At 49.7% G+C, this 24446-nt stretch overlaps 11 protein-coding genes across 11 annotated transcripts; 5 read left to right on the top strand and 6 right to left on the bottom strand.

The window, feature by feature from the left end:
- Positions 1–26: 26 nt before the first annotated feature.
- On the top strand, positions 27–549 carry N7455_006792 (uncharacterized protein; the record flags this gene model as incomplete). The annotated part of the gene is made up of 2 exons (XM_065605427.1): positions 27–92; positions 181–549. 2 exons carry the CDS (start codon positions 27–29, stop codon positions 547–549), a joined length of 435 nt encoding a protein of 144 aa, XP_065461281.1.
- A 513-nt stretch (positions 550–1062) lies between these two features.
- On the top strand, positions 1063–2378 carry N7455_006791 (heme-dependent oxidative N-demethylase family protein; the record flags this gene model as incomplete). Its single annotated transcript, XM_040953499.2, has 3 exons — positions 1063–1330; positions 1411–2093; positions 2148–2378. 3 exons carry the CDS (start codon positions 1063–1065, stop codon positions 2376–2378), a joined length of 1182 nt encoding a protein of 393 aa, XP_040815857.2.
- A 168-nt stretch (positions 2379–2546) lies between these two features.
- Positions 2547–3731, bottom strand: N7455_006790 (homoserine dehydrogenase; the record flags this gene model as incomplete). Its single annotated transcript, XM_040953496.2, has 2 exons — positions 2547–3625; positions 3698–3731. The coding sequence occupies 2 exons, from the start codon at positions 3729–3731 to the stop codon at positions 2547–2549; spliced, it is 1113 nt and encodes a 370-aa protein (XP_040815842.2).
- Positions 3732–4056: 325 nt separating this feature from the next.
- Positions 4057–5283, top strand: N7455_006789 (CCDC174 family protein; the record flags this gene model as incomplete). The annotated part of the gene is made up of 1 exon (XM_040953611.2): positions 4057–5283. The coding sequence occupies one exon, from the start codon at positions 4057–4059 to the stop codon at positions 5281–5283; it is 1227 nt and encodes a 408-aa protein (XP_040816011.2).
- Positions 5284–5754: 471 nt separating this feature from the next.
- N7455_006788 (uncharacterized protein) lies at positions 5755–7915 on the bottom strand (the record flags this gene model as incomplete). The annotated part of the gene is made up of 8 exons (XM_040953551.2): positions 5755–5798; positions 5863–6044; positions 6104–6208; positions 6265–6376; positions 6447–6679; positions 6731–6808; positions 6867–7421; positions 7497–7915. The coding sequence occupies 8 exons, from the start codon at positions 7913–7915 to the stop codon at positions 5755–5757; spliced, it is 1728 nt and encodes a 575-aa protein (XP_040815935.2).
- Positions 7916–11268: 3353 nt separating this feature from the next.
- Positions 11269–11700, bottom strand: nhp6 (high-mobility group nucleosome-binding protein; the record flags this gene model as incomplete). Its single annotated transcript, XM_040953514.1, has 3 exons — positions 11269–11429; positions 11482–11577; positions 11631–11700. The coding sequence occupies 3 exons, from the start codon at positions 11698–11700 to the stop codon at positions 11269–11271; spliced, it is 327 nt and encodes a 108-aa protein (XP_040815905.1).
- A 2776-nt stretch (positions 11701–14476) lies between these two features.
- Positions 14477–15372, bottom strand: N7455_006786 (centromere protein H; the record flags this gene model as incomplete). The annotated part of the gene is made up of 3 exons (XM_040953633.2): positions 14477–14846; positions 14904–15075; positions 15180–15372. The coding sequence occupies 3 exons, from the start codon at positions 15370–15372 to the stop codon at positions 14477–14479; spliced, it is 735 nt and encodes a 244-aa protein (XP_040815977.2).
- Positions 15373–15830: 458 nt separating this feature from the next.
- atg11 (autophagy protein ATG11) lies at positions 15831–19679 on the top strand (the record flags this gene model as incomplete). Its single annotated transcript, XM_040953610.2, has 2 exons — positions 15831–15878; positions 15942–19679. The coding sequence occupies 2 exons, from the start codon at positions 15831–15833 to the stop codon at positions 19677–19679; spliced, it is 3786 nt and encodes a 1261-aa protein (XP_040815898.2).
- A 15-nt stretch (positions 19680–19694) lies between these two features.
- On the bottom strand, positions 19695–19907 carry N7455_006784 (uncharacterized protein; the record flags this gene model as incomplete). The annotated part of the gene is made up of 1 exon (XM_065605426.1): positions 19695–19907. One exon carries the CDS (start codon positions 19905–19907, stop codon positions 19695–19697), a length of 213 nt encoding a protein of 70 aa, XP_065461280.1.
- A 312-nt stretch (positions 19908–20219) lies between these two features.
- On the bottom strand, positions 20220–21275 carry N7455_006783 (uncharacterized protein; the record flags this gene model as incomplete). Its single annotated transcript, XM_040953568.2, has 1 exon — positions 20220–21275. The coding sequence occupies one exon, from the start codon at positions 21273–21275 to the stop codon at positions 20220–20222; it is 1056 nt and encodes a 351-aa protein (XP_040815965.2).
- Positions 21276–21881: 606 nt separating this feature from the next.
- N7455_006782 (uncharacterized protein) lies at positions 21882–24146 on the top strand (the record flags this gene model as incomplete). The annotated part of the gene is made up of 1 exon (XM_040953554.2): positions 21882–24146. One exon carries the CDS (start codon positions 21882–21884, stop codon positions 24144–24146), a length of 2265 nt encoding a protein of 754 aa, XP_040815976.2.
- Positions 24147–24446: the final 300 nt, after the last annotated feature.

The following is a 24446-nucleotide window of genomic DNA, read 5'->3' as shown; positions in this document are numbered from 1 at the left end:
CCCCAGCACTCGAAATCCACACCAAAATGGCGTGGTATTCCATCCTACCATCGGAGCTTACCCATCTCGAGAGCTGGGCAGCTCGCATCTTCGTGAGTTTCCCCTTTCCTCTCCAGCCTTTAGCCCTTAGCCCCCCTTCACTATGACGCAGTTGCTGATCTACTACCCCGGATTCCGCAGTTCTTCCTCGGTCTCATCACAATTGGCCCTTGGGCTTTCCTCGTATTCCTCGACGCAACCATCTGGATATATCGACTGATCCTTTGGGAAGTGCCCTGGGTTGGTGGACGAGCACGTGGTCGACAGCGCCCTCGCGCGCCGAGCTTGAATGAACGTCCGGGCGGGCAACGGAGGGCATTTGGACTGCGTGGCGTGGAGACGGATACCGGTGACAGCGAGGGGGCAGATCGAGATGATTCTCCGTGGTCGAAAAGGGAGAGAGATCGTGATGACCCTGGGAAGGAGAACGTGAGCCCTGTTGTCCAAATATTGAATCCACATTTGAGTGGAGATGGTGTCTTGAAACAAAGGAGCTCGGGGCAGATATGATGCTCAGGTCCCTTTCCTCGTGAGATGTGATGATGTTATGATCCTTTGTTATTGTTATGTCTCTTGTGGTTTATGTCATTTTGACTATTGAGCAAACATACATTTCTATTGTTGTCCTTGAGTCTCGAATCGTGCAACACTGTGGGTCTTCCAAGGTTACATGTACATGACTTATACTACATCGAAGACTGTACGATACTAGCAGAGTATAATCTATTACACAAAGTCGGTATTAGGCAGTGATTTCCCTATCTAATAATTCCCCAACTATCTTATCTCAAGGTGCCAACCCCGCAGGACCATCTCGGTCTGGTGAGTCAATCAGAAAACATGGACGGACAGTCCAGCCAGTCAAAGTGGAGAGAGATAAGCCCAAACGTAAAGTTTCCAACGCAAGTTCACTTTCTCGTGCGGAGATCATGCGGAGGAAGTAGTTGTTCTGAGCATAAAACTCTCTGTTGAGCAAGGATTGTAAACTTGAACAGCTCAGATCTACTCTATATCGATTTAAAAATGGCAGAAGCTCTATACAAACTAAATATTAATGCACCATGGCCCATCATCTCCAGCAATCTGCTCTATATTCTTATCGTGGGCTTGTGTGCTGTCATGTGGAGGGTTCGACAATATCGCAAGGCCAACGCATACGGGAGGACGAAGACAACTTGTTCGGATAATAAGACATCGCCAATCATACCTCTAGAGGAATTCAATTGGGAGGAGACGGAGCAGCTACAATTTCGGCCATTCAAAGGAAAAGACAAATATAACCTGACCATGGGTGAGTTCCCTACTCTTCCGATCTTATATAAATGTGCTATATTACAACACTCGACACATATCCAGACTAATACGTCTTAGCACTTGAGAACCTCGATCCGTCAGAGCTCCTCCCGATGGACAAAACCTACAAGGACCGACTCGCTCTCCGGAAGTCCGTACTCGAGCAGCACCACGATGTCGTGGTAGCAATCAACAACGATCAAACCCCAGAGGAAGACCCTCGCATCCGCCCCGCTATTAGCGAACTATACAATTTCGTGCTGGGAACATACCTACCAACCCGATACCCAAGTATGTTCAAGCTAAACGCGGAAAGCTCGATATTCCAAAACCTGGTAACAGGAACAACATGGCCAACAACCCTGTCACCTACGACGCCAGCAATCCAAGCCCTAGAAATCCTGTCCCAGACAGTAGACGATGATTTCCTAATCCTACTCCCTGAGCTCTCACCCGATGCTGGGGAACAACCGAAATATGTACTACAGGCATATGCGGTCTGTTTCCCGGCTGGCTTCAACACGCGCAAGAAGCTCGGTCTGCGCTTAGTAGATATTCATGTACCAGTCCCGGGCTATCGGGAGAAGATGGAACTCAGCATGGATAGGTTCTTTGGACGCCTTCAGGTTGGGAAATTTGTGAAACGAATCAACTGGAGTATTACTATTGAAACGGGTCTGTTTGCTGCTTTTAGTGGAACACATGCTGTGGCGGGGAAAAAAGAGGAGGCTATTGAGCCCGGGGAATTAAATGTTGATCAGGTATGTTGGATGCGAGGAAGTTGATTTGCTGGGATAGTGCTGATACTATTAAAGACGGTTCTCCGATGTGAGCGTCAGACACTACATCGGCTGCCCGTGTCCAAGGCTCTTGTCTTTACCGTCCACACTTACACATATCCGGTTAGGCAGATTAAGGATGAGGGTTGTGGTGAGGATCTGGCGAATGCGGTCGATGGCTTGAAGAGGGGGAATGTGCCAGAAATGCATGCTTATAAGAAGGGAGATGTGTGGGGGGAAGCATTGAAGGACTTCCTAAGGTCCTAGACCAATGCATATATGTTGGGGTTCTGTGCAACATCCATGAATTATATAGTTCCCTAGTAGGGGTAGATATGACACAAGTCTTGGAGCTAAAGGAAATGTGTTTCTTCATACTTTATATGCATTGTCAAATTTTGGGTTTTATCTTTTTAGGCCTCCAAGACTCAACGCTTAGCGCAGGCGCTCGACAGCCTTGATAAGATCGGCCGAAACACCCATGGCAGTAACATCACCACCAGCACCGGCGCCCTGGACAATCAGGGGGTTGGCACCGTAGCGCTTGGTGTAGAAGCTGATAATGTTGTCACTGCCCTTCAGACCAGCGATGGCGCTGTCCTTATCGAAGTACTGCAGACCGACCTTGACAGCATTGGCAGCGACATCAATGCTACCAACGTAGCGCACAACCTTGCCCTGCTTCTCAGCAGTGTCCTTGATGTTGGCCATCTGGGCATCGAACTCAGGGAGGCGGGTCATGAACTGGGTAATGCCGTCCGCAGATGAAGGCAGAGATTCGAGCTCAGCGGGGATCAGTGACTCAATGGGGAAAGAGTCGGGGCGGGAAACTTCCAGACCAGCAATACGGGCCAGGATGGTCAGCTTGCGGGCAACGTCCATGCCGTTCAGGTCATCACGAGGATCGGGCTCGGTGTAGCCCAGCTCCTTAGCCTGGGCGACAACGGCGCTCCACTGAGCATCGGAAGAGTCTGATGCAGGGGCGAAGGTGTTGAAGAGGAAGGACAGAGTGCCAGAGAAGACACCCTCAATGCGGGTGACCTCGTCACCGGTGGCCACCAAGTCCTTCAAGGTGGACAACACGGGCAGGCCGGCGCCGACGGTGCTCTCGTGGTACACGAGGGCCTTGCCCTCAGCTGCAGAGGCAAAGATATCCTTCCACAGGGACAGGTCATCGGAGAAACCCTTCTTGTTGGGGGTCACCACTGAGATGCCCTTCTTGAGGAATGTGGGGTATTGCCGGGCAAGGCTAATGTCGGAAGTGTTATCGACCAAAATAGCTCGGCCAGGGGCTGCGGCAAGGTATGTGGCAATCTCCTCGGCCTGGAGGGCACCGCTCTTGGTCAGAGAAGGTGCAGCAGAAGCTGTGGCCCAGTCAGCGGCGGGGATGGCGGGCGAATAGGCGGGAGTGGGAGCAAGGAGGGCCTGGGAGGAACGGGCAAGCACGACAAGCTGAGGCGCATTGGGGAGACGAGCAAGCTGTTGGAGGAAGGCAGTGCCAACGCCTCCGACACCTAATTCATCAAACTATTAGTACGTACTCAATTGACTCGTACTTTTCCAAGCTCAGTAGTGGGGTCACTTACCAATGACACCAAGGTAGATAGGGCTAGCGGACATGATGCTGATTGTGTAATTTTTTCTTGATTATTTCGATCAATTAACCTTCTGATTCTCAACCAAGAGTTCAATATCAGATCAAAATTAAAGGATTGATCAATTGAGTCACGACGCGATCGATTTACCTGAGTAGTGGGGGTGCGGGGCTGCCCCGAACATCGGCCTTAGTCATCAACGACTGGCAGAAAATGAGATCCATGGATTTGGCGGTGTAGATTGGCCCATCGGGCTTATCGATAAGCGGATAGCCTTGTAGGACGTAGAACTTGCGTGAACTGGCAACTTACTTCTTGACATTACACAATACGTACCCGTTCACACCATCATGCCTGCTGATCAGGACTCCCTCTACGGGCAACCCCGTTCTAAAAAGAACAAAACCGAGCAAACCACCTCCTCAAGCCTCGCCTTCACCTCTCAGCTCTCTTCACTCATCGCCCAAGATGCGACCTCGGCTTCGTCGCGCGGACGCCACCGTCCCTCCAAGCATCCGAAGTCAGATATCTTTTCAAAACACAACAAAGGAACCCAGAAGCGCGCCGCCGCCGATCTCGCAGATGACAACAGGGCGCTCAAGCAAGTCCACAGGAGCACTCAGGACATTGGCTCCGTTGACGCCAACACGCTGAGTCGGTCTCGACGCCGCATGCAGGAAAAAGCGCGCCTTTACGAGGATATGAAGAAGGGACTGCATCTTGCCGGTGACAGTGATGATGATGACATGCCAGTTGATCCATCCGACCCGGACGCCTACCTAGCCCGACTACGACGCAAGGAGAAAGATGTATTGGTTGATTTCGATATGAAGCACGCAAACGAGGAGCCGCTGAAGCAAGATGAGTCTGATGACGACAATGCATCGATTGTTTCCTACGAAGACGATCTTGGCCGTTCTCGCCGTGGCACTCGCGCCGAAGCCGCCGAAGCCGCTCGCGCCAAGGAGGAAGAAGCAGGTGGCAGAGCTGCCCAGGAAAGCTGGCGTCCTGCTCGTCCTGAAAATTTGATTTACGGAGAGGCCGTTCAGACTGAAGCATTCAATCCCGATGCCAACATTGCGTCGCACATGTCCCACCTCGCTGCTCGTCGTGACCGCTCGCCTACCCCTCCGGAGAAAAAGCATTACGACGCCGAAGCAGAGGTTCGCAACCGTGGAACTGGATTCTATACCTTTTCCACCGACGAGGAGGAGCGCAAGCAGCAGATGGAAGACCTCCGAGTTCTGCGAGAGGAGACTTTATTCAAGCGGAAAACGGACGAGGAACGGATGGCTGAGCGCAAGGCTCATGAAGAGTGGCGAATCAAAGAGATCAACAGACTTCAGGAAGAGAGGAGGGAGAGATGGCGCCTGGAGGACCTTGAAGCTGAACGCAACCCTAAGCCAAAAACCACACCTCCACCGAAACCACCGCCCTCGATGTGGTTGTACCCTGAGTCAGACATTCCGTATGATCGAACTAAATGCCCACTGTGGCGACGTTACATGGTCATGGTTTATCCTGACCCAGACGACATCGCCGAATCTACAAAAGACAAGGACAAGGAGACTTCCTAGGTTTCTTCCTTCATGTTCCGCGGTGGCCAAGTGATGCCTTATCACCTTTTTATCGCATTTACCCGCGCTTTAATTGACAAAGTGCTTTCTGCTTTCTACTTTGCGTTTTCTTTTTTGTATGTGTGATACCCTCATTAGTTAACTTGCGCTTTACTTCCAAACAATGCATTTGATCGAATATAGTCTATGTGTCTATATATTTCAATGGATCTGAGGATCTCAGAATGTAGGGTGCTTTAGCTGTACAGTGTAGTCAGTGGTAGGGCTGCTATGACGACGAACTTGGAGCCTGCTGTACGAGAAACTGGTCTAAGGAGGGACAAAACTAACAATCGAAACTACAAGGAAGGAATCAACGTCGTTTGAAATCTTGAATCATCGCAGTCGTATCAACATAACTCATAACTCATTATGCCAGAACAGAGATTCCAATTATAAACTGCAAGTCCCCCCCACAGTCACATTAATAACTCAATCGCCCAATTCATCCATAACATCCAAGAACTCCCTGGCATCTAAATAAAGTCCAATCAGTCAACAATACTCGACATCGGGTTCCCTTCAGGTCTAACTACTTACCAGAAGAGCTTGTGAACTCGAGGGCATGTTGTCCATGTGACGTCTGCGGGGGTGTATAATCATCCATAGACATAAATATCACAGGCTTGACATCACGCATAATAACCGTTTTCGAACCGTACGACTTAAGCCAACTGCGTTTCCCGAGGTTGTGGGTGACAAACGCAGTCCAGACGGGTGTGCTACGTTGATTGTTATTAGCCATTTAATGTTTAGTTCGTTCAATCGACAGTAGACATACTGGTTCAAATCGCCTAAGTGGACTGACGACTGGAGTCTTACAGCTCCAGTCACCGTGTCTCTATATACACGCAGCGCGTGCACGTAGTCATCGTCGGTGATTGTGCTAGTAGATGTCAGCCTGTGTGCACTTAATTTCCCTTCTTGGTATGGAACACGTACCCTCCAAAGCATTCTTCTTCCTGTGCCAGCTCGTAGTCTAAAATTTCTCCGACAGGGTGGCCTTCATCCTGGGAGCGCAAGGCAAGGAATGTGCAATGGAACAGCACCAGATCTGCAAAATATAAGCTGTAAGCATGTCACTTCGATAGTTAGGGCAGAGCTTTCAGATGCGCACTACTGACCTTCCAATGTGGTGAACTTCAATTGCGTCCATAGAACAAGCTCTGTCCCGCGATTCCGCCGCCTGCATATTCGGAGACAAGAGCCATCTCGCAGGAGCTCAAGTAAATTAAGCGGCAAGCAATAGTAGTCACTTGGCCCCGTCCGGTGGGGTTCCCTGCAAAGGATTCGAACACGATGGTCTGTTCTTCTTAGGTAGAAGGACACGCGCATATCGGACTCATCATTCAGGGATCTATACTGTGTTAAAAGATATGCTCCAGAGGGGTAAATTTTCTCAACTTACAGTTGAAGAAGCTCCTCAAAGCCTTTGTCTTTAATTAATTGTTTAATACCCGGATAAGGTTCTCCGCAGCATTGTGACCTATTGTCGAATATATTAGCAAAATGCCGAAAAGCAAAGCAACCTATCGATAACTCACTTTTCTCTGACAGATGGTAGAGGGGTACTGGTGCCACTAGAGCCAAATGTATCCTTGGCCCAGTGTTCCCTGATAACATCAGGGTCACTGGAGCGACTAGTAGCCGTCGTTGCAGATGCAGAAGTAAGCGGCGAGAGTGGGATATCCGGTACAGAGGGCGGGAAATCCGAAGAAGTGGTGGAGGAAGATGACATCGGCGGAGGAGACATATGCGGCGGTCGAGTGCGCTCGTATGACCTCTGCCGTCGGGCATTCCGGTCACTCGCTGGGCGGTCCCTCACCGGGTGTTCTCTTACTGGATGTTCCCTTACTGGGTGTTCCCTTACTGGGAATTCCCTCACGGGGCGGTCCCTCAGCGGGCGCTCTCTTAGTGGCCGATCCCTGACTGGCCGCTCCCTGACCGGGCTCGGGGGACTCGCGCGGTGGCCGGTAGGCGAGTCATTCGGACGGAGCGTCATGCCTTCAAATCGCGCAGCAAACCGGGCATCTTGTATAGAGAGTAAAGTCTTGAAGCCAGCGACGAGGCCTACAAGAAGTGAGGAGGTATAGTGACCCCTAATAAAGACCGTGAATGAGTATATATACACACATGCGCTTTTTCTACTGGTTCTTTTTTTGCGGAGCACCTACTCTCTTACCAAGTCATTGAACTCTTTAAAGACGGTCTTATACTTGGCTAGACGGGTGGCCAGGGTATAATTTGATTGATCCCAAAAGAACCGGCTCATAATTACCCAAGTGCGTTTGTATCTCGCCGAACTAGCATCGGGGCCATCGAGCCCTCTGAAAATCTCGCCGATATCCTCGATGGTATATGTGAAACTGGATTGCACGACATTCAAATCGGGTTTGATCATATCAAAATAACGGCGATTTCGGGGATCTTCAGCTAGACGTTCCAAGGTGGTCAAGGACGAGCTGATTGCGTATAACTCGGACATGAGCGATGTGATTTCGCCCACATGTTCTGGGAGGGGACCTCGGAATTTATAAAAGCCAGCTGCCACGTCGTCGGCGCTCTGACGAGATGCGCGCAGAGCCTGTGCCATCTTATAGTCCACAGGGTTAGGCCATAAGGCTTTTGGGGGGGTTTTATATTTTTTTTTGGGGAGGGGGAGGGATATGGTGGGGAGGGTTCTCGAAGAGGGGCTACGGAAAAAAAATTAGGAATTAAATAGGCCAATAAGCTTACATGTGAACAATTAAGATTATTTAACAAAGACAAGAAGGAAAAAAAAAATCGTGCCCATGCGGCTCTCTCAGGGTTCTCCCTTGCGTCCAAGACCTGACGTGTTCACGCGCGAATGGCGGGGCTTAGTGGAGTCCTGGTCTGTTCGTCATCTTCAGCCCGTTCTCTTTTTCTCAATCGTAGACCGCTTGTTGAGGATATAGAAGACCTCGGGAATATGTATATAGGTATACTCTGATAAACTATAAGGTTGACTCAGATTCCATGGTTCACAGGGTATTTCCCAGCCCTAAATGTGGAGAACCGTTCAGTCTTACCTGGGTATGGCCCCCCTCACTTAGACCAATCATAGGATACAGCGTCTTGGGACAGAAAGTACAGGGAGTACGGAATAGAGGATAAACTCTTGGTTCCTGAATATGGTCGCTTCCATGGGAAAACTTGCACGAAAGTCGAGGAAGAGGAATCCGTTAAGAGGGAAGAGGTTATATAGCCGAGTATTCACGGGTTGATTGACTTACCTTCAGTCCGAGGTCTCTGGCTTAATACGCTCCTTTTTCGGACTTATATACTCCACAGCCCAAAATCTATATATAGCGTCGCTAAGCAGATATCACCTTAAAGGTCAACACCAAATCCTTCTTCTCCCTCACTTCACACCTCTAGTGAATCATGCCATATAGCAAATTTCACATACCCTGGGTGGAAGAAACCTGGGAAATGCCAGGGGTCACCCTTCAAAGTAAAAATGGCGCCAGGCTTTATGAGACCGATGATGGGCCCTACTGCATAAGATGATCCATCTCAATAACCTTCCAAGATTAAAGGAATATATCTCTGTGTATTCCTCTCCTCTTTCAAATTGGGACCATGGAAAACACCGACGACAACTGCAGTGTAAGAAACTGGTTATGTGTCGGAAGTGGGAGTGAGCTGCGGTCAATCGAAACTGTTAGTCTGGCCGGGGTCTATAGTTGACAAGTTACCACTAAAACGAAAAGGGAAACGTATCGACCCGCGGTCTAGAATCTGGCGTGTAGATATATATATGCAAATGTTGAATTAAGAACAGGCTAGAACATCAATCTTAACATGACTCACGTAAACGAGCTTACTAGGGCTGTTTGGGGCCAAGACTGTCACTATGGAAATCGGCGTTATATAACGAAGTCGGGTGTCGAAGATCGGCGCAGGCTACAGAGCTCTAGAATGTCGAAAGTACTTCGCGATTAATTGCATGCAGTTTACACTGGGCTCATTGACCCTATAGTTATTCATATCTGATTTACTCACTACAGCTGCAAAACTACTAGTACTTGATGGATAACAAGTGCTAACAGAAATACGTTCAGTAGAGTATTGAATCCAACAAATAAACCACATGGACCGTTCAATACGTGTAAAAAATACAATCGCATACTCTGCGAGACCTCTCCACGCTCACAGGAAGGGTGTTCGACTTAGGAAATTTCAGGTTTTGTTAGTTCCAGGCCGCACACAATAATACCAGGGAACGTCTAGACCATGGTTGGAGAAGCTATATTAGCACAACATCGCCTTGAAACAGATTCCCGTCCGCCTATGCATCCATGTGTGCCGCTCGTTGGATGGGGCGTATATGTTATTGCACCCTCATGGCTGGAGTCGTCGTGGTAACGTGGGATACGTATGTCCTAATAAATCACGCAGCGAGGCTATGCTGACACAACAAGATCGGGATCAGTCCGAATGCATAACGCACATATGACTCGACAAGTCTAGCAAAATCCTGTTCATAAGTAGATAGATATTTACCGAGGTCATCATAAACATGGGCCGAACCACCGTGATGACGGAGTCTCCATTGGTGAGTTCATTAAAAGCCACCAACGCATCAAGGAGCCCCGGATCTAGCACATGCTGCCGATTGGAACTTGTGAATACATTCGCGAGAGGGTGTCAGTATACCAGACGCATTGGGTTTGAAGGCAACTGCTCGACTCTTGCTTAGACAATCGTCGACATGCATAAGAATCCATGAATCGGGTTTGATGTATGATGCCCAGCAAACCTCCGCAAAGAAATCGCTGAAGCGTGTCGATTCACCTGTGTATCTCGGCTTCAAGGCTCCCGTATAATTGACCTATTATATTGCGCCGATAGTGCTGAAGCTCCCCATGAGCCCTGCGTTGTGGTGAAACCGTTATCATCGTGCCATCGTATTGTCGCCCTGTTGTCTTGGTGTCTCATCGTAAGTCCCAAGTGTAACCGTCTTGTATAGTAGTCACCATGTGTGCGTCTTCGCGCCCGTAACGTATCGTCGTGTCCCGCGTATCATCGCACTGTGTTATGTCGTAATCGAATCGTCGTACCCCCGCTCATATTGCATAAGCATGCCCCGCGTGCACTCACTTGCGCTGAAGACATATGGCTGATCCCGGCCATTCCCCAAAGACCTCAACTGGGTCCAAACCTTTTCACATTTAGACTGATGCTCAGGGGTTTAGGGTCGGGGTTTCACGAACGCCCAGCTCTAGATAGCTGCAGGCTCTTCGTACATCGTAGTCTTCGATAAAGCCTTATGATCAACCGTGACGGCTCGCTCTTCTGCTGACTTTTGTTTGACTTGCGCTTTGATCTGGATTTGGGACTTTCCGATAAAAATCCACGGTTAGCGGACGAAGCAGTTGCTTGGAAGATTCACGCAGCATTCGAAACAAACTCAAGGTTAAGCTTCGAGCTTCGACCCCGGATTATTGGGGCGGTGAATGACGCAGGCGGTGAGCCCCGCGTGATTTTGCGGGGCAAAAAAGCCCAAGAGCTCTGGAGAGCTCCCGAAGCTTCCCCGAAGCTCGGCAGCCAAAGATCAGAGCCGAAGTGAGGTCAATCTGAACAGTCCGGAGAAAACCCCTTGCACAACAGACTAAAGCTTACTTTTGAATCACCCCCAACAAGCAAGTGAGTTTGCCAACACTTGCTTGCTTTTTCCTACAATAGTTTTAAAGCTACGCTACTTGGAAGTGTACTTTGGCACCAATTTAAAAGGTTGAGATTTCCCATTGATAACTTAATACCCTCGATAAGAGCAAAGAGGCACAGTTCAGAAGCAAGTAAACCCCAGCCGTCCTCCAAACCCAGAAACCGTGCACGAAACCGTCCGAAAAAAAAATCAGGAGAACCATTAGAGAAACACAAACGCCCAGAGGCAAAAGACGAAGTGAAGCTAGAGGGCATTTAAGAGGATTCCTCCTCTTCCTCCTCCTCAGCCTTGGCGAGGTAGGCGGCCTTCTCCTCTTCGTAGCGCTTCTTATCAGCGGCAGCCTTAGCATCGTAGGGCTTGCGGTCGGTCTCGCTCAGAGCCTTCCACTTGTCACCGAGCTGCTTGCCAACCTGGCCTGTAGGGCTGTTAGATATGTACAATGAAGCTGGGGAAGGAGATTCACTGACCGAAGCTGATGCCGGGGTTCTCCTCGCGAACCTTGTCGCGGTTGTCATTGGCGAAGAACATGTAGGCGGACAGACCACGCTTGGGCGCGTTGGGGTCTAGTAAGTTAATTAGTACAAGCCGGTGACTGGTGGTTTGGTTTTTGACCTACCCTTCTTGCGGCGCTGGACGCGCTTCTCGGGGGCCTTGCGAGTAGACTTGGTGGTGGTCTCCTTAGGCATGATGACTGATGAAAGTTAGATGTGATTTCTGAGGATTTTTGCCACAATAGATGTATTGCGGGAGAAATGAAAGGTGCAATTGTGTCAAGTGGAGGTTTGTATGCGCAATTGACATAGTATTTAAAGAAATCAGAGTGGAGGTGAGAGGGGAGAAGGATGGACGCGAGTGTTTGCTCGACGCGTTGCGCGCCCAAGTCAACCACTTGCGACCGAGGGAAAACAGAGCTTCGAGATGATAGGGATAAGACCAACTCACATGAATTCGATGATCACGAATTAGAATATGTTGAAAAAAAGAACTGTGGGTTTTCATGTTAGTTAGGTGGACAAAAACATAGATCAAGGTGTAGCGCGCGATCGCAAGGTCGGCGCAAATTGGAAAAAAAAAGACAGGCAATGAGGTGAAAATAAAGGATTCCAAGGACGAAAAGAACTGGGAAAAAAAGGGGTTGTGGTGGTGGTGGAGGAAATGTGCTTCCGAAGTTGTTGATTTATAGAACTCGGGGTTGATATGCAGTACCTTTTTTTTGTAAGGGGAGTTTTGTATGGGGGAGTTGTAGTAGTGTAGGAAGATAGTAAGAGAAGAGAAGAGTAGAGGGGGGAGGGCCGTAGTAGTAGCAAAGAGAGGGGGGCCACAGCAAGGGAAAGGCAAGCACGGTTTCGCTGGTTTCGCTGACTGGCTGAGGGAAACGTATGGTTCAATACTCGTAATTTACACTGGCCACCATACTATTTACAACCCATTTCTCGAAATTTACGTATTATTTCCCTCATTTACCTTCAAAAATTCCATTTATATCGTTTGCAATGAATAAATCCATGCACATTCTTTTTTTGAAATTTTTTTTTCTAGGCAAGTCTTTGTGGGCAGTTGAATGAATTAGAGAATTCAATACGGCGTTATGAAACGAGACCATCATTCCGGCACTTGGGACTTGTGGATTGTGCTCCGTCATATTAATAAACCGCGCAAACGTACAGGTATACGGTACACGGTAATTCCATAGTAAAAGTGTCTGCTCGGTAAGTACCTCGTACCTGTTATTACCATAGCCTATGTGTTTGCCATCTAATTCATATATGTATGGATAGCTTATATCGCGAAATTTATTCTATTGAATCTATTGAATAATACTACAGGCATCGATACTCTTTCAGCCCTATGTTTGTTGCAAGTACCCAATAGGCTACAATGTATGTCATAAAAATCCCGGGAAAACACCTCTAAGAGACATGCGGAAGTAGGTAGAAATAACAATCAAGCATTTCATAACACATTCAGTTTGGGGCAGGATTCTTGTGTACTCCGGTACGGACATTGGACATTATGAACTTGCTTCCATATGGTATAGCGTAATGGCTTTGGCCGCGAGTCCCAAGGTTATGCATAGGTACATTTGAACTCATACGGGGTACCTTTACAGCCCTAGAAAAACAGGTCCCAGTTCACTATCATTGGCACCATTATTCCCTCTAATTGATAAAATAAGGATTCAGAAAAGGTCTACTTAAGCTCTCGGTGTCAAAACCATTGATATTATCATCCAGCTGAGGATTCTGTGTAATGATGTAAACTCTAATTATCACAGACGCAAAGTGTACCTGGAGGTGTGTGTACATAATGGTGTTAGTATTGAACTATCATCTCAGGCAAGGGCGGGTGGTTGCTCAATCATAAGCGTGGCGTACCCTTTTAGCGTAACCCCAATTGAAAACACGGCTGGGCAGGTACCTATGTAGGAACGTAGGGAACATTGAAGTACATATTGACATTGATTACCTTGTTGATAAGAGTCATACGTGTTCTAGAGTGAGCAGCATGGGTGAATATGGTATAGAGGTATCGCTGTTTTCTTAGCTCGAGGGTTATCCATGCCCAGACTGATAGGTTACAAAGTAAAACGGTATGGACGTGGAACGTCTTAGAATAGATGATCAAGCTTAGACTCCTTCCTTACAGAGCCGGATCACACCATCATCACAAGCTAAATTCAGAATGGATATCTTAATCCAATATGAGTAGGCTTTAGCATGGATATTCTATATAGTATGTGCCTACTGCTCATGTCGCCGAAATCGCTCATTTATCTTCCGGATACTATGGAGTACGCCTTCTCTATAGACTAACATCTTGCTAGAGTTGCCAGATTGTCAGATCGAAAGCAAAAGTCCGTACTCCGGACAGAGTAGAGATTGTCAAATCCATAGAAACGCATAGACCACCTGTGGACATTCTGGTGTTCCCTCAGCAAAGATGTCCCTTTTTTACTCCGTATGTGTACGGAGTACCGTTGATACTGCAGTATTGGAGTACTGAGTGTATGGGCTAATCCACCTGTAATGTACTACAGTTCCACGCCTTCCGACAGGAAAGCGTCATAGAGTCGCGTCTGTATTGTGGGCTCTAAATCATTTTATATCTCATCTCTAACTAATCATAAAGGGAGCTAGTTATGCATTTATCCGAGCATAGGCCCTTACTTCAAAGACGTGAAGTATTGTACACCGCTGTGTATAGCCGTCATTATTATTGCAGTACTGGTAGACTCAACATGTTGCCCTGGTAATAAATAGTATTATCCAGTCCACATTATTCGGCTCAAAATTACCATTTCTCTTTTTTTCCCCTTAAGAATAAAAATCGAATGTTCCGGACACTTGGGTATTATTGTACAGCACCTATGCTCCTAAGTACAGTTAGGGGCCGGAATTAGAGAATCGTAAAAAAAAAAAAAAAAAAAAAAACGGGCATCGGAACGCGTCGAAAAGAACAACATCAGTCATCACTTTCATCCAGCACCAACGCGCGCAGCATGTCGTCATCGGCCCAATTTAGTCCACTGGCAACAACTACAGCACTTGCGATGGACTTCATAGTCTCCCATTGAGCTTTGCGCGCTTTTAAATCCGTTTCAAAACTGTCCAGTTGCGACAGCAGCTCGGGGTCTTCAAGCTTTTCTCTCCAGGATGAATCTTCTTTCGTGAGCTCTAGTAGCTGGCGCACCAGGTCCTGGTTTTCGCGATTGATCTGTAGATTCTTTACTTCTAGGTTCGAGAGCTGCCTCATCACCAAGTCATGTGCCGACGCAAGATTCTCATGTGCCAGCGCAAGCACATCGCGACGATTCACTAGACAGAGAAGGGCTCTGTGTATGTCTCTATTAGACTTCGATCTAACTTCGGGGCTATTCGTGGGTACGTACCTCTCAGCAGGGGTGGCAGCTTTCAGGTGAACAGCTTTGAGAATAGGCTCGGTCATGAGGATAGTGCGAATAGCTTTCCTCCTGACCGTGTAAGTAGATCGCGCTTCAAGGAGCTCACGTTCTGCTATTGCGAGCTGTTCTTCGGCATCTGCGCCCGAAAATGATTCCAGTTCTAATAGGATGAAAGCGATTAGAAATGAAGACTGACAAAAAAGCACAAAAAAAGGAGCCAAAAAAAAAAAAAATTAAGCATAGCGAAGCTTTTATCAGATGTACCTTGTTCAAGAAATGCCTTTTCTAGCTGTTGTTCCTGGACTTGGTTGTAGAGCTGCAGCACCAAGGCCTCTTTATCCGATAGAGTCACGACATCGCGAGAGTCATCTGCAGAATAATCTAGCAGTGTCACCTCACCAGATTGCAGGTGAGGCAGCGACTGGCCATGTTTTGTAGCCATGGATGTAGATCCCATGAACGCGGACGTATCTGGTGATAAGATGAGACCGGAGGCGGTGGGCGAGCTTCCCCGGCCACACACGAGGTCGCTCCGCAACCTTCAACGTCCTGACCAGCCTGATCGGGGGCTTCGGGACTCTCCTACCTTTCTTTCTTCCCTTCCGTATATCTTCTTCTTTAGGAAATAATTCTCACTTTTCTCTCTCACTGAGCATCTAAGCTCGCCTGGTGCGGAGGGGGTAATGTCGTTGCACATCTACATTGCTCACACTGGGGAGCATTTCCAGGCTGATCCAGTGGCATTTGCCTCGTAAGTCTTCAATAACTCTATTTGATGGTGTCTAATATCTTTTTATTCACGTTTAAATGGACTATCCGAACTCCAGCTGACGCCCGTCTATCGTCTATAGTCCCGATGCTTTGAAGTCATGGATTGTTCGCAATACATCCATTCCACCTCCACGGCAAATATTGATGACCGCCCGGGGAAAGAATGTCAAGATCCAAACGCTCGCTACCGAGGTGCGAGATTATCAATATCAATTATGACCTGGAAATATGCTAACTCGTAGGCAACCATCGCAGAACGAGATCTTTGTATATGACCGACAATACGTCAGTGAGCCGGGCGACGTCGAAGTTCCGGAACTACCTCCTTCCCAACCATTCCGGCCCGGTACCCCGCCAGCTATCCTCAAAGACGTGAATGACCTTCAGGCATGGCGGAACCTCTATATGACACGGCGCAACTGGGCACTGGACTTGTCCAGTCGCTGTGGGACAATTGACAAGAACCTCCGAGAACATAACGAGCGAACCGATGTTATAAATCGCGCGGTGGGCGTGGCTCTGGAGAATCTCAAGTCTCATGTGGGTAACCTAGAGCATCGGTTCCAGGAGGCGCAGTCGTGGGCGAATAGCCTTTTAGAAGAGCAGCAGGCTGCTTTAGATGGCTGGCAACGAGCTCTTTCCACCCTGGACAACATCCCGGCGCGGAAAGATTTCCCTCTTCTTGGACGCCCGTCTACGCCCAAAATGGACAAGGATCGACCAACCGGAACGCTGCGTGACTTTGTCGACGTAGGCGAGGCTCAACGGGCTGGGTCAGAGGCAGGGACTGTGTCGTCGGCCTTTGCTGGCAGCGTCCATGACATTGAGAAAACAATCGATGACATCGCCTCGGACACTCAACGACTGGTGGATGAGGCCCTTGCCTCAAATTTTGACGAGGTGGATGGACTGCTGGAAGAAGTGGAGACTATTGCGAAGAAGATCGGGTCTGATTATGAGCATGTTCTCAGTCTGCCGAACAATCAAAAAACGTTGGCCAATATATCAAGACTTGCATTGAGCCATACCAAGGACCTTCTTCCTTCGCTGGTGGAGATCAGCGTCGAGCTTCAAGTTGCGCTGGAGCATGCTGTGCAGCGCCGGGGGGCCGCGGAGAAAGCGGCCATTGAGCATATGCGCGCGATTTCCTCCCTTGAGTCTAGACTTGCCGACGCCCATGCACGAATGGTTAATCTGGACGTAGGGAGTAATGCCTTTGAGATTATCTACTCTGTCTTCCAGATGCCAATGGTGTATGGGTCGATTCTTATCGAATCCGTACGGCGGCGAGAATGGAGCGATAAGATCAAAACTGATTCCCTGACGCTGGCCGAGGAGATGGCGGTTTTGAGAGATGAAGAGCAACGTCGCAGGAAAAAATGGCTAAAAAATATGGGAGACTTTATGACTGTGACCGATTCCACCACACCAGGAATCGAAGTCAACCTTCAAGGTCAGGATGAGGAATGGCCTGATGTAGCTCGGAAAGAGATCGAGTATTACATCGACGATTTAAAGACCACTCATTCCTTGACCAACCTAGCGGAACAGCTCACCCAGCAACTCAAGGAGCTGGATGCACCCACTCGGCAGCAAAGACGACGGGCCAAAGCGTTCAAACAAGGCAGCGTATTTGACTTGAGTCGGAGCTCTATATTACGCGCCGATGACTCCGTGCGTAGCTTGCAAGAGGAAAAAGCAAAGCTAGAAGAACGGCTCAAGGGGTCTGACAGTCGTGTTCGGAAATTGGAGGACCTTTTGCATCGTCAAAGTCAGCTCAGCCGGCCACCGAGCGGTACCTTCGGCCCAGACTTCCCCGGTTCACCTGCATCTCCACACCCTGACGCACTCTCCAGGCGGTCATCCGTCTCTTCGAGGCGAGTCTCAGCCACTCAGTCTGCCGAAGACAAAGCACTCATCCAGCGTATTGTTACGCTTGAAGCAGAGTTGGCAGCTGAGAGAGATGTGGTCCAGCGACTCCATAAGGAAGCCCACGCTGAGCGCCAAACCAACTCCGACAAGTACCAAGAAGCTCAATCTACCAAAAAGGACCTCATAGGCAACCTCGAAGCGCGCCAACGCGAATTCGAAGATGAGCGCCGATATCTGGACTCGGAGTTGAAGAAATTCAGACTCCGTACTGAGGAAATGGAAGAAGAGCTTGATCGACTTATGGATAGCAGGGAGCATGGAAGGCAAGAGATTGACGATCGCGTGCACCAGCTCGAAGTCGACCTTGAAAATGCTCATGCCAATTCCGCCGAGCACGCACAGAAAATTACCGACCTTAACGCACAAATTCAAACTCGGCAAGAGCGGGAAGAAAGCCTCCAGGCTAATATTAATGATCTCGAGCACAGACAAGCGGGGTTGGAGCAAAAGCATCAAGACAGTCACCAAGCCCTCCAAGCTATCTTCATAAACCTCTCGCCCGGGGGCATTGTGCCTGTTGAACTTCCAGACATAATCAAAGCCATTGAAGTTCTCTCTGAGGGTCTGTCGATCCACGCTAAGAGCGCAGAATCGAATGCATCTGAAGCAATGGCTGAAAACAAGGCCCTCGAAGAACAAATTGTCAAATTTGAGTCGGAGGCAGAAGAGCGGGCAAAGAGCTTCGACGAATGCCAGTCCGAATTGTCGCGACTAACTGCAGAGCTCTCACACATGCAATCAAAGTCGGAGGACTTGACCAGTGAACTGGGCAAAGAGCGATCTAAATTCAGTTCCTTGCAGTCTCAAATAGCTGCCGGAGAGAGTGGCTCCGAAGCGCTGCGTGGACAGATCGCCGAAGAGGAACGGAAACAGGTAGAGCTGTCACGGAAACTGGCGGAAGCTGAGAGTGAAGCCCGAAATTTGAAAGATCAGGCCACAGAATGGGAGAGAAAAGCAGGGGCCACTTCGGACACCGAGGACCACGCCGTGGCACGGTTCGAAGCTCGGGGCACCAAGTCCTTCGAGCTTTCAAATCAACTGTTCGCACAGGTTGAGAAGATGGGTCGGATGCTCGAGCAATTGGGCTTCACCATTATTCAGCAAGATGGTCAGCTCGTTGTCCAGCGTGCTTCGAAGCTCAGTGCATCGGTAGGCCTAGGTGAAAGCCTCGCCCAGTCAGGCATTGTATCCCTGAAGCCGGATACGGCTCTTCTGGACTGGATGAAAGCCGAAAGCCTGGAGGATGAAGAAACCAAGTTCTCGGCTTTCATGGAAAGTCTAACTCAATTCGACGTGGCGCTATTTGGTGATGTTGTTGTCAAACGCGTCAAGGACATCGAACTCCTAGCCCGAAAATGGCAAAAGGAAGCTCGAGGCTACCGTGAAAAATACCACCGAGTTCAGAGCGAAGCTCATGACAAGATTGCTTACCGATCCTTCAAAGAAGGCGATCTTGCTCTCTTCCTCCCCACACGGAATCAGGCCATTCGCTCCTGGGCAGCCTTCAACGTGGGTGCGCCGCACTATTTCCTGCGCGAGCAAGATTCCCACAAACTACAAGCTCGGGACTGGCTTCTCGCCCGCATCACCAAGATCGAGGAACGAGTTGTAGATCTATCCAAGTCAATGAACGGTGTCGCACCAGACCGTCGCTCCCTCGGGGACGCCAGCGACGTCACATCCCTAGACGACGAGAATCCATTCGAGCTTTCAGACGGCCTCCGTTGGTATCTCCTCGAGGCCGTAGAAGAGAAGCCTGGTGCACCTGCTACACCGGGCATAGCGAAGAGCACAGTTGCATCGGCGCACGTCGATGCCAAGGGTAGTATCCGCCTCAAACGTGCTACGAACGAGGGTGCCATTGCCAAAACCCTATCCAGGAGCCTTGATAGCCGCCGCGAGAGTTCGAATTCCAAACGGGGCACCCCCACGCCGTCGCAGCATGCTGTCGAACCCGCGACTGATCTTGTGCGCCCCGCCGAAGCTGACGCCGGCTCGCAGCCTCGAGAGGCTGCTCCGATCTTCGACGAGGTTCGCCGTGACCTGCTCTCCGGCCCGTGAAAAGTAGGGATTGACTTATTTATCTTCCGTCTTTTCCGGGTCTGTTTTTATGATCTGGCCTCGGGTGCTAATGGTGTTCTTTGGCTTAGGATCCTCTTTCTGCATCGGCTCAACCAAATATAAGTGGCACCGCTTCTTCGCCCGTTCGGTCGACATCCGATCGTCGACGATCTCGCCCGTGGGAGAAATTGTGGTCTCTTGATTATCGACTTGAGGGTGGTGCACCATAGACTGTTTCCTTGCTTTTATTTTTTTTACAAGCCCTGCAGTAATAGGGTGTTGCATTGTTCTTTTCGTTCCGCGCCATCCGCGGATCCTTACACGTCCCATTTGCTTTTGACATTGATTTAGTCCAGATACCCAACAATGCAATCTATACTTGAATATATCGATCTACTTGAAAGGATGTAGGGCATGGGGTGCCAGTCGAGCTTTATGAAACATACGTCAAAACAAAATTAAATATGGAGAGGATTTTTACATGGCGGGTAAACCGAGCTTGAGCGAAATCTAGATGTGACATGATCGAAACACAAATCACTAGTCTAATCCTTCCATGCCACCCATGTCGTCCCAGAATTGACTGAAATCCACGTTCTCATCCTCGAACATCTGCTTCGCTTGCAGCATCGCTGATCGTTGCCGTTCCGCAGTGAAGCCACCAGGCCGTGAGCTCTCCCATTGAATTAGCTCGACCCAACGGAGGAAGAGATCCTCCTTGCCCATCTCAGTCAACTTCTCCTTGAAGGCAAGGATTTGGTCGCGCTGAATGGACCGCTTTTCGCCGGTGGGAGTATTCTCATCCCCGACGCGCCAGATCAGCCAACCGTCGGCATCCGTGTTCACTAACACAGCAGTGCGGAACTCATCCATCTGTACACCATCGCCTCTGCGAGTGCGATCAACAAGAGCATGAGCGCGAACCATAGCCGCATAGTCTAAATTCCAATCCTCGTCGACGAGCAAGTAACCAGTCTTTCCGATTCGCTCGGGGGTCACAGCGGCGACGATCTTATCGCGACGCGCGTCGTCCTCGCGGATCCACTTGTTGCGCTCGAGATCTTTGCTCCAACTGCGGTTACTGCGGCGGACAATGACCTCTCGCTCGCGGAAACCGATGGCGCGACGCCAGCGCACGGGCCCTCTGATGAAATTAACAGGCCATGACCACAACAGGGTCACGAGGAAGTAGTCGATGCATATAGTAACCGTGCGGCGCAGGATGATTTGTACCGAGTCTGTCCACGGGGTGGCTGCCGTGTCCACAGTCATGGAAGTTTGAAGCCCGATGAGAGTTGCCACGAGCGCTGGATATGTACTGATTCCCATGTAGATCCGTAGGCCAATCACAGCAGTCACTATCAGGTTGACGATGAGGGGTACGGTGAAGGTCTGCCGCTTCAATTCCTCTGCTGAGATGTCGATGTGGACTAGGTATACTTCGTCGGGAGAGAGTTCTTCGACGAACGGCTGCAAGACTTCCGGGACTTTGGTGAATGGTGGGATCGGGCCTGAAGATGCGGAGCTTGGTGTCGAGGCTCCGGATGACGTTGGGGTCGTCTTTCCGCGACCTGAGCGCCGTGATGATTTTGCCATCGTGGAGGTTGGTATATGTATGTTCCACTGAATTGCTGGATATTTTTGATATGAAGCTTTTCTCAAGGGTTTGGAATGCGAGTCGTGTTGCTTTTATCGAAGCTTTCAAGGATAGGGCGAGTGAACGTGTCACATGTCAAGACAAGATGAGGGTTATTTGAGCATCACGAGGTTGTAAATTCTCTTCTGATAATGTGTCTCGAGGACAAAGAGTAAAAGATAAGTTGAGAAGACAAATTGTCTGAGGAGTGTCGACGTAATGCGGAAGGGATTCAGACGGCCTAACCACATTGGGGAATGGGAGCGTATTTACCTCCGTCATTTCTTCACAGTGCAGGACAACCGCGTCTTTCTCCCTTTTACACTATTTTTCCTACATGTGAACCTCTGCAGGCTGCAAGGGGTATTTTGGCCATGTCATTCGATAAAAACAATCGAGTCTTGCGAGACAGACAACGGTCACCTTTCCGACGCGCCTCGAAATTCGACCATTACGATATACCTGCGAAGCTCCCATCACCCCCTCAGGAAGATGGTCCGCATCCACGACATGCTATTCGCCCAAGGTCTCTAGCGGATGCATATCGAGACGCATCAAAACACACAATGTCCGCCACCTACGACGACGAATACCACTACGTGACATCACCAAGCCCGCGATCGAAGCGGCAACCGATTAACGCGTTCTCGCCAGTTTCTCAGACTTCTCCTCCCCCTAAAGAACTCGAAGATGCATATAGGCGAATTGATGACGATGACGCTCTAGCCGATCTTGTGCGCGACTATGACTGGGAGCCGCAGTACAGCGCACGCTCCGGAAGCCGAAGTCGCCCCTCGTCCTCCCGAGCGAGGGACACAAACAACGGCAGGGGATCTGCCAATGGCCGACCCTTCTCCGACGCTGGTTTTGGCGATGAACTCGGCGACCATCGAGCCCGCAAGAACAGGGACTATACCAAAGATGAAGAGCGCCTAAAGCGGGTCACGGGCCAGCGTTCGCCGGTCTTCAGCAGGGCTCAGGTCGGACGGGATGCCTTGACGGCAGATAATTTGAGAAGACGAATGGAAGATAAGATTGAGGTGGATCATGAGGTGCCTGAGGCTGACAGGAACGGCGTTCCTTCGCCGAATATACCCACTGGCTGGGGCCATCGCGCAGGTCACCGACAAGAATGGGAGAGGAAGCCTACTCAGCGTAGTGTCTCTGAAGAAGAAGTGGAAAAAGCACGTCGACGCTGGTCGCCAACTATCACGGAAGCAACCCAAGCGCCCAATTCTACGCGTACCTCTCCTCGTTCTCCGGCGCGGAGCACACTTTCTGCTAGAAGCGCTCTTGAAGAACGTACCGCCAATCTGTATATGCAGGCAACGCAGAAGGATTTTGGGGAAACTCAGTCTGGTCCAAAGCTGATCTCACCCACTAGTGGCGGCGAAGCAATACCCAATTCCCCAATCACTGTGTACAAAAACTCGTCATTCGCGAGGCCCAGCCCCAGCAAGCGCGACTCCCGGGATCTACTACGGAAACTTTCTAGAACTGAAAATCCCAAAATTGATACTGTCCAAACACCCGAGCCACTCAAATTGTTTCAAAGCAAAATCTATGACAAGACCCCTCGGGTAACTGGCGCTTGGATCGATACTCCTATGACACAGCGGGTGGCTGAGAAGGTCGAGCTTCCCGAAGATCTGACGAAAGATATCATTCCTCCGCCCATAACGAATGAGCCCAAAAAGCCCAAAAATATTGCACCCTCCGCAAAACCAACAGATGTCAAATTGAAAACCGAGGAATCAACGCCCGCTCAGACTACCGAGAGAGAGACCCCTCCCGAAGCACATCCTGGGAAGGAGTCAAGACCCCCGTTGGTGCGACCTCATCTACCTAAAAGTGCCTTGGAGACGGTCATCGAGGATGCCAGCTCCGGAAAAGACGTCGAGTTCGGGGATGATACCATCGAGTCCCTTCAAGCATTTATGGACGCCGGGCCAGGTGAAGACAAAATTGAGGAAGACGATGAAGCTTACGAAAAGGCCGTCCTCGCCCAGCTCGAAAATGCCAGTTCAAAAGACAGTAAGGACGTGGTCAACTTGGATTCGTTGAATCTCAAGCTCAACTCTCTAATGAGACATATCGACGAAGTCAAGAAAGGGCTCGACGGCCTGGAAGGTCATGTTACACGAGACACCGAAATTGTATCTCAGGCAAGCCCTTTAACTGAGAAGAGCCCGCAGCCATCACACTTGCACACAGGCGAATCCTGCAAAGGCTGTGGCACGCACTCTGATGGACGAGTCTACGCCGCGATACCCCTTCCCCGGCTGTGGAACCGGAGCCCGCGATCCCAACGCCTTCGGCCCACCAAGCTCGGCTGGTTCATCATCACCTCATTATCGTGGTATATCATCGAATGCCTGATGTGGGACCGATATAGTCATCCCGAGATATCCGAAAGCTGCGAAGGCTATTGCCTTCAGCCCGATGCGCCTGTATACCCCTGGGTAACTGTCACGATGTTGTGGCGCTGGTCACATCTCTCGACGATTTTTACGCCCATTTTCGCTATCTGTGTTGCTTTCTCTCGGCTTGTGGCGCAATTGATGGGGCTTTCGGACGGCTACGTGGATGATGCGTCGGAGCTTGGAAATATCATTGGTGAAATCCGTATCAACGGAACGCTAGTTGCATTCCCTTGGCTGTCAGCCCCTACAGCTGAAAACATTGTGCCTCAACCGCAGCAGGCTCACTACACACAGCAGCCCGTGCAACCAGTGCAGCCTGTCTGGTCAGCTCGGAACCCGCCCCCGCAGAGATGGGACAATGACCAACTGTCGGCGGAGGAAGCAATGGACGACGATGAATACCTTTAGTTCCCGAAGTTGGACCTTAAGTTTCCCACGACATTTGCTTTCCTTGGCATTTCACTCTGAACCGGTTGAATAGCTTTTCGGTGCCTCCCAGTAGTTCGTTCGTTTTGCTCGCGGTTCTAATTCGGCATGGTTTGAGCTACTATCTAATGCAATCCTGGGTAGCGATTCGTTGCTACAAAGACCTGTTCTCTAAGAAAAGTAATCAAGTATGTAATGTCTTCTAGATAGCCATATAAACGCCCAATTAGTATACCTAGGGTAGGGGACTTTGCCCTATCGGGCCCCTCATCCATCACAGAA

The sequence above is a fragment of the Penicillium solitum genome (assembly GCF_028829755.1).
Source record: "Penicillium solitum strain IBT 25940 chromosome Unknown utg000004l_segment0_segment0, whole genome shotgun sequence".
NCBI lineage: Eukaryota > Fungi > Ascomycota > Eurotiomycetes > Eurotiales > Aspergillaceae > Penicillium > Penicillium solitum.
Note: the sequence above shows the minus strand (reverse complement) of the source record. Positions and strands in the feature narration are given on the sequence as shown.